The sequence below is a fragment of the Trichoplusia ni genome, chromosome 26 (assembly GCF_003590095.1).
Source record: "Trichoplusia ni isolate ovarian cell line Hi5 chromosome 26, tn1, whole genome shotgun sequence".
Classification (NCBI taxonomy): domain Eukaryota; kingdom Metazoa; phylum Arthropoda; class Insecta; order Lepidoptera; family Noctuidae; genus Trichoplusia; species Trichoplusia ni.
This window is the reverse complement of record NC_039503.1, coordinates 4271942-4285152: the sequence shown is the minus strand read 5'-3', so window position 1 is coordinate 4285152 and position 13211 is coordinate 4271942. Positions and strand designations below refer to the sequence as shown.

General features: G+C 39.3%; 1 protein-coding gene across 2 annotated transcripts; it reads left to right on the top strand.

Annotated features, from left to right (window-relative positions):
- The first annotated feature begins 1072 nt into the window (after window positions 1-1072).
- LOC113505619 lies at window positions 1073-12719 on the top strand. 2 transcript variants are annotated; one of them, XM_026888410.1, is made up of 4 exons: window positions 1073-1517; window positions 2934-7298; window positions 11117-11141; window positions 11427-11534. In XM_026888410.1, the coding sequence occupies exons 1-4, from the start codon at window positions 1412-1414 to the stop codon at window positions 11455-11457; spliced, it is 4527 nt and encodes a 1508-aa protein (XP_026744211.1). In that variant the 5' UTR covers window positions 1073-1411; the 3' UTR covers window positions 11458-11534. The 2 variants fall into 2 exon arrangements, with proteins under 2 accessions (XP_026744211.1, XP_026744210.1); XM_026888409.1 differs by lacking the exon at window positions 11117-11141 and having other exon boundaries at window positions 11427-12719.
- Window positions 12720-13211: the final 492 nt, after the last annotated feature.

The window sequence follows — 13211 nt, the reverse complement described above, 5'->3', positions numbered from 1 at the left end:
CTTAATTTGTTTATTAAGTATCAAAAATTACATTAACTTGTGATATTTTAAGTGGTATTTTATAAGTAAGATTAGAAGTACAAAAATCATTAGATTTATGTTTAGAAATAGCACTCTAATAGCTATTTCGAACTCAATATATGCATACTAGTTAGCACGAAAAATTGACTTGCAACGAAACGTTTTAGAATCGCAAAGAGGTTCGTTCATTAAAGTGCGTTCACTACTTATAGTTTTCCAATTGATCATGAAAGGTTTTACTTAAACGAAATTAAATTGAAATATGTTACTTTATTCTTTCTTTAAACTACACCTACCTTATAAATAATATTCACATATAGAATGGGCAAATATGTAAACAAAAGATGAAGAAAGAGAAGCTTTTGCTTTGTTACATAAAATTCAAATACCTATTATAAAAGCTGTTATAAGTTCTTCAAACATGTTTTGCTTTTTAAAATTCTCATAACATTCTACGTTTAATAGTTTCATTAGTCAGAAAGCTTTTTATAAGGAATGTTAACTTAATTTCTCATCTCAGTGTGAATAAGTACACATTAAAATATACCTTTGCTCCTTTTACATAATAATTGAAAACCAATAAATCCCGCTGGCCATGCTTAATAATATATCTATATCTATTCTGTGTAGCTATACGATTTTAATGTAAGTTGTAGTGCCGTTTGACTAGGATAAACTCAGATTTCAGCAGCAAGAGAGATGGACCAATCACCTAACTGACTTCGGAAAAAGAAATATTTGTACGTTATACTCAATCAAATCGAGAAATCGAGGACCCCTATAGATCTCCCCAAAGTTGCCACAACACTCTGTCCTGACGCCGCAACTTGGTAGGTAATTCTGGGGCTCAGATCCAACTCCTGGGACGACTGTCATCTTAGTGGGTGTGGGGCGTGGTGTTCGACGCGTAGAGCACCATCTAGCTTCCAACACCGTCTTGCACTGAGAGGTAATGGACCCCGTCTGGATATCGAAAGATTTCTTCAAATTTTCTCACTTATGAAAGGTTTTTTTATCAGGAATGTATGGGCCTGGGTGCGTATTCTTCTATTTTAAAAACATTGAAAACTAAGTAAGTGGGATCTCAAATTGTATTTGAATTTAGCACTTTATTTAAGCAGAGTTACCGTTTAAGCAAGAAATCTTTCAAGGAGTCCCGACTCCAAAGTCCTGTCTACTGCATTATTCTGAAAAAGAAACTCATTTACCCAATGTTACTGGCAGTGTACGCAAAGAAGACGAAAACATCATCAAGAAACAAAAAGTAAAAACCCAAAAAGGAACAAAAGACGCAATTGTCAAATTAAAGTGGTAGCCTTGTATAAGATTCAGAAAAATGTAAATAAATTATTTTCGCTGATTATCATTTCAAAATTTATGTAGTTTCAACATGTTAAGAACGACAATATCAAGATTGAAGAAGGTGTGTACAATAGCCTGCGTTCCGCGTTTACTCCGTGGTTATCAGCCATATTCACCAGGCAAACTCGAAATCTGTAAGTGAACCTTTTTGTTATACAATAACTTTATGATTAAGATAGATTCCTGAGCCTACAGCTACAGAAAAAGTTACAGTTGTGCATGAAAGTCGGCATAGGAAAATATAAAATGTGTGCAGCGTCGCAGGCAAAGGCAAATGTGAAACATCGACATTTTTTTCAAAAATTATAGCGTCGATGGGCGAGGAAAACTACGATCGCTTATTTACCTGTAAATAGTATGAAGTACACAAAAAAGGACGGGTTAAACATACGGTAGATGTCTAAAAAGATGACCGAAATTAACCGCACAGGTCATCCAAATGCTTAATTTAAAAAAAAAATTGTCGGCGCATGCCGCCACAAACACTGCATAATTTTAGAAAATTTGCGATGTTTCACAAAGGAGTATTTAATGTCATTTTTACGTTACTAGGATTTATTTATTTGCAACAACAATGATTCTTATTTGAAATTTCTCATTTATAGAAGCAAGTGTCGCTCAAAATTTTCTAGTGTTCCTTACTTCATTCACATGAATCAACGACTCTAACAGATAGTTCAAACCATCTATGCGCGCGGCGTTGTGTGTGCGATAGTTTACGTGACAGAGCACACAAATGAAAGCCGTATTAGTACACAACGACACTGTATATGTAAAACGGGCTACCCACACATAGAGCCACGCGCAAAGTTGACTTGAATTGATTATACTTGCGTGCAGTTATGACAGACTGTCACTGGTGTGTTTTTGTATCTAGTTGCCTGTTCCTGTAGGCACTATGAGCCCTTATATCGGAAGACCACTGTGCGCGACGTGTCGCGGGTTCGATCCCCGCGTACGAAAAGAACTAAGCACAATTTTAAGTCATCGTTACGAATGAAATATCTGTGTAATAATTAGTTTTACTTATTGTATTGAATCTTCTAAACCAAGATGAAAATGTTGTAGATTAAGAATAAATAGAAATTATAAGAATTGTAGTTTTATTTCTACTTTCAGATATAAAACAAATATTTTGTAACGGATATAGTTTATTTAAGTGGCATTTTGCAGCGATTATTTACCTAAGTTGCAAAACGGAAGCAATACAGAAGCGGCAATTCTTCATAATTTTAGACTTAGCATAAAGTGTTGGTACAGAGTCGCTGCAAAATGTCATATCAAACATACTTGTGGCTGTCTGTCTGAAACGAAGCACAGTAACCTATGTGTGAAGTGAAAATACAGTACGGAACACTAATACCTTTATTTTAATATTATGATCCGTTTATTGACTAATTATCGTTTTATTTCCTGCTACCAAACATTTTAAAACACGAAAAAATGGCGTAAAAAGCCCGCGAGGAGGATTAATCGCAAATTTAGTCCCAATTTGTACTTTTTATACATGAAAACAAAAAAACTCATGGCTTTTTTCGCTATTTTTTCAGTTTCGTATGCTGTGCTTAAGAAAGCTCCGAAAAGTACAAAGTCGACGGACGACGACGAGCACGAACCAAAGTCAGTAAGACACAAAGAGAATCCAGAATACTTGATTGTACCAGAGAAAGAAGCGAAGTTACCAGAAAAAAATGAAAACGAAGATGGATCGACGGAAGATGCAAAAGACGAGGGCGTCACGCCTATCGTCCTGGCGCCGCAACAGGCGCGGGATGCCCATAGCGAGGAGTGCCAACGGATTATAGACAAGGCATTCGGCACCGAGGTGGTCGAGCCCATCCTCAGCGAGCAATACTTCAGCGTCAACCACATGAAGGACACCAGACAGGCCATCACCAAAGCTGAGCTAGCCAAGTTGCAGTTCACCGCTGAATCTCTGAGGGAACAGATGGTTCCCGACCAAAGAGTACAATTTGGCCTATACAAATCCGTTGACCCCAACGTGGAGGAATGTACTACGGAACCCGACGCAGTCATAATTAAAGACAATACCTTAATAACGTCGACAGATACAGATACCACACAGGCACAACACGAACCGGCCAATCTTCAAAAGCCTGTTGATGAGCAGCTGGGCTTCTTGCAACAGTCTCTGCGTGCGCTACCCGCCGAAGAAGGCAATAGCGAACTCTCAGAAAGAGTTAGAAACGCACATCCCGGAATAGCAAAAGAAAATAAACCCTTAAGCGAATACTTAAGTGTATTCAAGAATGCTTCATTTAGCAAAGATCCGTTTGAACCCTACAGTGCCGAAAATTCGCCCAGTAATAACTCAGAGCGGATGAAGGAACACAATATTAAGTCTATCTATCTAAATAAACCAGATATAAGTGGCAGCGAATACAACTCACAAGTGCACGGCCCCAATGAGAATCCTAACAGTATGACTCTAGGATTTGATAACAACCCTGGACGCAAGGGAAAACGAACCCAAGGAGTTATCGAAAATATTGGACAAGCCCATACATTGCTAACCAACGCGCAGAAAGAGGAAGAAGAAGCTGCGATCCCTTACAACTTCGAAGGCATGCACTTGAAGGAATATTGTGTCAGAGCAACGACAGCTAAAGAAGCAGAAGAACAATTGACTCAAAGGATTGAAAATATAGAAGAGACTCCTTTAGTGGAAGCCCATACTCCGAAAGTAGAAGGATTCAGTATTACTCCGAAGGTCTTAGGCCAGACAAATGATAGCATCGACAACTACTGTGATAAGAATCTCAACAACCCAGAAGCTTCTCCTGGCATAGATACGTCCGCCAGTTATGACGAGGTAGCCAAACGTTGTCTGGACACTCCAACGAGCCAGATTGACGAAATACTCTTGAAAGAAATGGAAAAACTCGGCATACCTATAACCGGTCATCGGGATTCTGGTATACGCTTACCAGTTTGTGAAAACGATCTAGTACAAATGGATGTTATTAAGAAACCAAGGAGGCCAGTTGAGAAAAAAGACATAGACTTGGAGAGCCATGAGTGCGAGAGAGGGGCAGTAGATCTGTTTGAAAACGAAGAAGAGGATAATAATATGACATTGAACTACCCTATACTACTGATAAACAAAGAGTCAGTGTTGCCTGACTTCGACGAGGAAGCGCTAATGCAATTAGTTGAGCTTATCAAGAACGAACAAGTTAAGTGCGAAAGGCTTGAGGAAGAGGCTGAAGAAGTAGTCGACACGATGCACCCGAACCAAGTCCTAATAGATCCTTATGATAAGAAAACAATCGCTCGTGACACCGGCGAGTTCGATCCTGAAGAGTGGAAAGATCCCAAGCGAGGGTACGCGCACATCCTACCGTATTACAATACTACTAAGTCAGAATCCGTCAGACAAACGGTAGTGGCAAAAGCAAAAGTCGCAGCAGAGGTTTTGGAAGAAAAGTCAGCACAAAAGACTCCAGCCATGAGTCCGAACCATTTCGCGTGGTTCAGCGAGAATACAAACCGATGTTTGAGGCGTAATCTAACCTTTGATGAAACCGCAATGAGCGAAAGGCGACTTATACTTAGTCATGCGCAAAAAGCAATGTACGAAAACAACTTAGCCAGTAGAGAAAATAATGACAGCAATATGGATATGTATAAGGCAAAGGATCTTGGACCAAAGCAAGACATTAATTATAGCAGGATGACTGGAAGGCAAATGATAGTAGATGAAGCACAAAAACGATTATTCGAGTACAAAGAAAACAGAGAGGCATATAGCAAATACATGAATATGTCCAAAGCAACTGGTGTCGAACGGAATGAAACCGCTGCTGAAGCCAGCATGACCGGAGGGCTTCTACTAAACGAGGCACAAAAGGGATTACACGAGAATGAAGAAAAAAATACTTACAACAAATACATGGAAATGTGCAACCCAAGCAGATTCGAGAGAAACCTATCCGCTGAAGAAAGTAGGACCACTGAACCGCAACTTCTACTAAGCGAGTCACAAAAACGATTATATGAAAACTATGAAAAAGCCGAAAGCGGCATGGACACGTATAGCAAGTACATGGACATGTGCGACCCAAGCGGCTTCTGGCGACACCAGTATGCTCACGGCAGTAGAGAACAAAACGCTCAGCCAAATTATATTTACACAAACTTGAAGAAGCCGAGTGACATGTGGCAAAACGACCAATCGCGACAAGGCTACCAACCAGGGAGCCAAACTGACAACAAGTACGATTATACCAATAACCCATATCTACAGAATCCGAAAGCGCCACAATCTGAATTCACAAACATGATCGTGAATACGGCACAAAGTGAAGGCATAACAGGCACTGATCAACCAGTAACACCACTTCTGGGGAAAATGTCTGCAGGAGCGACGCGCCTCCCTGCTGGCGATGCTTACGCCAGTCGCCAAGTCCCTTGTTACCTGTCCAAAAGTCTGAATACCTCAGATAACTCGTTCAATATAAAAGAAACTCTCAGAATTTCCGAGAGAATGAAAGAGCCGTCTAACATTAATGAAGTAGAAAAGGCTCTTAACATCAAACCAAGCACGACGATACCAGAAAAACTTGCACATAAAGTGAAGTCCATTGCTCTACCACCACCCACGTATAGGATCTATAAACATATGTCGAAAACCCACCCAAAACCACCACAACGTGCAAGACCATTAAAGCCGATGCCGTTATCGCCGCAAATTTTTCAGGCCTCACATAGGGCGCACTCCAGTAGAAATGAGGTACTTGACCGGAAAAGATCCCGCACTGCCAAGGACTGGCGGCGGGCTATAGACCCACCTGCACCGCTCACACACGCACAATTTAGCCAACCAACCGCAGAAATAGTCGAAGACCTCAGTTACGAAAATAAACCTCCACTAACAGTGGCTCAAGGGCCAAACTTTAAGTACAAAACATACGCAAACGAATCCGACGAGGTTTGGGATGCAGAGGGTGATGATCGCCCGCCAACCGAGAAATATGCTCGAGCAAATTACACAAAAAGTGTCGCGGCACAAGCCCAACCGGCTAGTGAAGCGGTAGAAGCTTCCACTCACGCTGTTAAGAAGTCTATAGCACAAGAAATATGGGACAACGAGCAATTAGATCCCAAACACGTACTTACATGTAACGAAACCTGTCCCATCGCACTGAGATCTTCGACTATAGAGCCGAGCGAAGCCAACAGACTCAAAGCCATTTATGATCAGGATTTCACGAAAGCCGACTTACAGAAAGACTCACGCTACAACATGCGGAAGTTTTCACCCAATATGAATGTGGAGCGGCTACCAGATTTTGAACCGCTACCTAATACTGAAGGTCAACCCAATATGGGGAATGTGCCCAACGTGATGCATGCCGATGCTTGCTTAAGCCCTGAGCTGAGTGATACGCAAACTTTCAACGCTTCCGCTGCTACGCTGCCGGAAAGTTTCACGGAACCTGATCTGGCACCCAGACACTCTACCAAAACCCATGCAGGCGCCAGCCCCGTGCAGATCTCTGAGTGTCCCTCTCTACCGAAATTAAACGAAGACGTATCTCTGTCCGAACTCCTGAGGAGAGTGAGGCTAAGGAACAAATTGCTTGAACAACAAGAGAAAAATAAAGGCGCCGTCGAAGCCACCATGTCGAAATGCCCGAAGGCTCCTCGTTGCCCTCCTACTGCACCTCGCGCGCCTCCGAACCACCCAGTTGTGATGCCTCCCTTCGCTCTGCCGATGCTGAAGCCGCGACCGCGCTCCTGCCCCCCAAGGAAGAAGCCTAAAAGCGCAAAATTCTCCACTTGTGACTTGGACGTGGATACAGGACTGCCACTAGGCAGTCACGCGACAATCGCCTGCCCAGAGATGGTTTGCGAAATGAACGGTGTTGGAACATTCGACCTGGCTCCCAATGGTAAGATGACAGTTGCAGAATTGACTGACGATGTCATTGAACGTCTACATAATTTAGGTAAACTATTAGGTGGGATCTGGCGGGGATCTAAGCTTGTGTTGGCCAAAGACTACGATCCTTGGACTCCTATCCCTTCCTGGCCGTCCAAAAAGAAACCAACGAACGATAGTAAAAAACCTTCGCGATGTGATCCAGGCTGCAAGAGCTACCCCCCGACCCGCTCAGAACACGACCCCCCCTGTGAGCAGAAGCCCTGCATTTTCCCCAGGAAACACTTTTCCCTGTTAGACTGCTTTGCTGTTTCGATTGGTGACCATAAAGTGTACAATTTTAGCGAGTATTAGTAAATAAATTTCAGTTATATTTAGATTTTTCTTGGTAAACAGCGAAAATAAATTTCCGGACATACAATTGATGTTTTCTTTGCTTATTTTACAACCTTATCTTGGCTTGACAGTATTTGGTCATGCAAAGTACTATAAAATTGTGATTGCAAGGATTGATTTGTTGGGTAGTGATGTATCTATTTATGAGGACTTTCTCGGTTGTTTTTTAGACTAGAACTTTTAGTTACTTACGTACTAGGAGTCTATACACAATTCGTTATTAATTATTGCCAAAATAATCACTCCACAAAACATTCTTGGTGTCCCTGAGCGCCAGTTAAAACTCTATTAATCGTAAAAGATAATCATTGGCCTAGCCTTTTCCCAACTATGTTGGGGTCGGCTTCCAGTCTAACCGGATTCAGCTAAGTACCAGTACTTTACAGGAGCGTCTGCCTATCTGACCTCCTCGACCCAGTTACCGGGCAACACGATACCCCTAAGTTAGAATCGTACGAGATAATATCTGCTATAATTATTTTTTCAGGCGTTCGTTTTTTTTTTCACTATTTCCATCAGAATCTTTTTAAATTAAGTAGAATCCTAAAATGCTCTGGTTGGTCTTGTATGATTAATATACTAAATAATTGAAAAACGCATATAATAGAGCATTTAACTTTGACAAAGAAACCGTTTATTCCGTCAGACAGATTTCAAAGTATTGAGGATACGTATTTTTGCTTTTATCCCGTAAACAAAACATGTGTGTTACCCGTCTCCACAGAGTTGCTTTTGCGGTACGAATATCCATTCAAAAATTTGACCTCCATAACCCCCCACCCCCAGCCTTTTCTTTTAGCTAAAGCGTAGCCTTTGTCCTTCCTCAGGCTCTAGACAATATGTGTACCAAATTTCGTTAGAATCGGTTCAGTAGTTTTGGAATGAAAGCGAGACAGACAGGGAGATATACTTTCCAATTTTATAATTATTAGTATGGAAGTTCAGATATTACTTTCATATGTGCCGGTAGGCCCTGAGAACTTTACATTGTAGCTGTGTATGACTAAGCGGTACTTCCCTGAAAACTTCAAAAGTAGATCATTTGTGGAAATCTGAATAAGTCACTAATTTTCCTGTTGTTATCTATGCAAGTGTATTGTTATCTGCTTCAAGAGAGAATATTTAAAGGTATTTGCTAAATTTCCTAGGTTTAGTTTAGTAAAACAGGCAGAGAATTTAGCACATTTTACGCACTGGAAAAAAATGGTTTCACGAACTAAGTAGGGCATTTTTTATAAAAGTATCAGTATCGACTAGTTGTGGACTTGATGGAAGACCTCGTGAACCCTCATCAGATCATGTTTAAAGACTCTGGTTTTATCCAAGGCATAAACTATGGTATAGTACTTCCAAGGCTTGTCGGACGATGCCGACAAATGCGCAAAAGTAGACAATTGGTAGGAAGGCGAAATTATTACGCAAAGGTGGAGTTTGGTTTAGAACCAGTTCTAGAAGTTTATGTATAACTGACATTAATTTATAGAACAGAAGCTGACTCATAAGCTACGAAACCCTGTCGCTGTCAAATAGGGATGATGACTAGATATGAAACAGTAAGAATCTATAGACGTGTATTTTTGCCATTTTCTGAACAACCTAAAATTGACCAAGGAAATCTGCTTTTAAAGTTTAGGATAGGCTTGTGGCTTAACTATATCTAGAACGACGTTAGTAGCTATAGCAGTGAGCAATATAAAAGAATGTTTGAGATATTTTTACTCATAATACACGATTTCTTAATTTATCACTAGATGGCGTTGTATGACCATTGTGTAATAATGGTCCATTGCCCTAAGGTAGTCCCTATATCTGTTTACCGTTTTATTATTTATCAAATCAATGTTCAATCTATTGCTTGATTTAATTACAAAACTACCTACAACATAACAATTAGCTTGAATGTTTAAGGAAAATTGCTTCGAAATGCACAGAATTTGCAACTTATAAAAACCCGCATAAGTGTTATATTTATGTATTCGATATAGACATGTTAAATCTGTTACTGAGAGCTTCTTTTTACCTGTTTCCTGTAAATGTTGCATCCCACCAAAAACATTTTCGTGTAAAATGTTGCCAAGACGAGCTCATGTGACTCGCACTGTCAAAAAGTTATCAGATCTCATGTAGAGCCAAGCTTCTAACACTACACGCCGTAACTCTACAAGGCCTAACTTCACAAACTCTACACCTTAGTCAGAATATGTGGCTTGGCCATTTCGCTACATTCACATAGGCGTAAGGTGAATAATTAATTCACTGTTCAATGTCACCAATGTCTTTATGAAGTCATGTCTGTAGGTGTAACAAAGTAATTACAATGTGCTTAAACTGTGGACGAAAACTTTGTGAGGAAACCGGCACAGCTTGAATATTCTTTGGTGTGTTGAGCCACGTCAGTGGTCTACGGGCGCGACAAACTCTGACACCAGGTTCTACATTAAGAATACGAATGTTTTTAATATTATACTCTGCATGACCAAGACCGTAGTTAAGCCAAGACTAGTACACAACTTGCAACCATAAAAAAACCTCGGCCATATTACAAAACAGCGTCTGTCCATGGCAATGAAAAATTCTTCAAAACACAATCTGTCTGTACCATGTATCTATATAAGGCTATTTGTTACTGCTTCCTCTCTCCTAAGATATTGCTGTGCCCGACAGGGTCCATAATGGTTCTGTATTATTAGATTTTAAGACCTTGATGTACATTATGGAACGCAATAAATAATTGAGTATTGTGTATCAAAAAACCTCTGCTCGTCCCGACAAACAAATTTGTTTAATGTAGGTTTTTTAAGCCTGTAATGTCCCAATTCCAGGCAAGGGCCTCCCTTAATCCTTCCACATTGTCCAATCCTGCAGTACCCTGAATTACCCTCGCGGTATGCTTCCAAATCATCCTGCCTTTTTGGTTGCCTGGTTTTTGAACCAACCACGACGTGCTGTACATCTTCCAGCAATTTTTTTGCAACTCCTTTAAACCAGGATCAACAATGACTATCAATGAAAACCATCCAGCTTTTAAGATCGGTGTGAAATTAAATAGAAGTAGAAGACAATGTTTTCTACTTCCCTCCAGTGTATTTAGGAGACACAAGAATTTATGATTCAGCATTGAAAAGACAGCAAGTGCATGAGATAAACCCGTAGGAAACTGAACATAACCTAAATCTGATGGGGCTAGTATTTAATAAAGACAAGAAACTCTCGGAGTTCTTGCAGAAAATTGGTCATTGCCATGCATAGAGGACTCATTTACGACATTAACGACCTTTACTTAAACTGTAAATCAATTTAAAACATCAATAATTTGTATCAACGAAAACAGCATAGCATGTCTAACAGTCCAATATCTGAAGTTTTTTTTATGAGAACCTTTAAATAAGTATTTACTTACTTAATAACTAAAACCTCTTTTGTCTTAATCAGGTATCGAGTTGGCTGCATCAGGAGGGTTCGTGTTTCCTGTATCTATTAAAAAAATATTTCTCAACATTATTTCTCATATTTGTGAGGCGTTGTTTAAACCAAGTATAGTTTATTGAATTTTCATACGTTTTCACTTGGCATGTATTAAACGTTATAACGCTGTACGCAGTAATTGTCGAAGTACCGAATAGGTTGAGTATATAAACGGTCACAGACTCACTATATTTTTGGTTTAAACAAAGCCTAAAAGATGTTCATTATAATTCCAGGAATCACTATAAATATTTAAATAAACATCATTTGTTTTCAGTCGAAGAATGTCTGCCGTTACCGAATCGTAACTTTTCGAAAACCGAATGGACAAAACCGAAATTTGACGTGAGTAAACCATATTCTAACAATAGAAAAGATGGCGACCCTAGCAATAAAATCTATGAGAATAACAAAGACAAAAACCTATTGTCACCATTGAACCAAGATAAGAACGTTAATGATGAGAGATCGGTTTATCAAGCCTGTCAGAGTTTACGAAGCATCATTAACTCCTTCTGTACCAAAGTGGATTTACGCGCCACGATTGCGCATTTGAATTTAGAACGTCTTCTAGCCCCGCCAATGGCCGCGGTCTCATACGTCATGGTCAGATACTACGGGAACACAGACCCAACAAAAAAGGACAAATTCTGGAAACCCAAAGTCAGAATACCCGTCGGTCCAGACTGGAAAAGCAAAGTCCAAAACCCTAAAGATGTTAAAGAGATGGAACAAGAACTAAAATACTATTTGTTGTCTGTCGAAGATTCGAACGCAAAAAAACAAAATCCCAAAATGAGAGCTAATAAATAACGCTCACAAATGACATACCTGACGAGAAAACCAAGAAATAAACTTACACCTTAAATAATATAATAATAAAAAATCGAAAATATTGTTTATGGTGCGTTCGGCTGTATCGTAAAATACCATGTTCAATTTTAAAAGATGAAACAAAGATGTCTGCAAAAAATGGCTGAATGCTTGATTCGCGTCGTTTTTCGCCAACGCTGTTTTATTCTTGTTTTGACGCCTTTGCAGTTGTAATTATTGCATTCTGTAAATGTATTTTAGGTTTTCAGAAACTCCGTTAGCTTTCGGAAAAGGCGCGCTTTATCAATGTGTCATTTTTTGACAGATTTCTTAAATTCTCTTAATTATTTGAGCGAGTACTTTATGACATCAGTTTAATTTATATTTCTTAAATCAATTTTGGTCGTGAAATTTTTAGTTTCAAGCTTTCATTCTAAATTACATGCATTTTGAATTTGATAATTTGGCATTTACATAATTCTGAATAGGTATACATTTTTATGTTTATTTGTTCATAGCCAATTGATGTTTGACATTTGTTAGTAAAAATTTAAGGTTATAAAAATGAAATTAATTTCAACGCAGGATATTGACATTATTTTGGCTTCATATTTTTTTATGTCTTCAAAATTCGATCAGTTTTAAAACACAATTGAGACAATTTCTATATGTTTTGTGGCATTCTTATACGTTTACAATTTCATATAATTTGTCTTTATTGTATTTTTTTGTTTACATTACAATAGTTTCTTGTAAATGGAGTTTTATTTTGACCCTATTGTTAAAGTAGTACCTTACAATATGACATCCATTATTAAATGATGTAACGGTTTACTCACGCGTATTTATCGAGGTAGCCCGACTAGTTTCGGACCCAACCGGAGTCCTTAATCATGAGCAGACGCGGCGGGATCGCGAGTCGAACTCGACTACCTCGGGCTACCCCGATAAATACGCGTGAGTAAACCGTTACATCATTTAATAATGAATCATTCTCACGACAGTTACTAACAATATGACATCCGATGCAAAAAGAGGGGTGTTATAAGTTTGACGTGTATGTCTGTCAGTGGCATCCTACCTCCCGAATGATTTCAATTTAGAACGCATTAATCAGGAGTTTATAACTTCGATGATATAATATGGTGGTGCGAAAACGAGATATCAAAATTCGATTGTCAATATCGATTACTACATAGGATTTTTTTATAGGGACCTGTTTATCGCATAACATTTGAGGGAGGCAGAT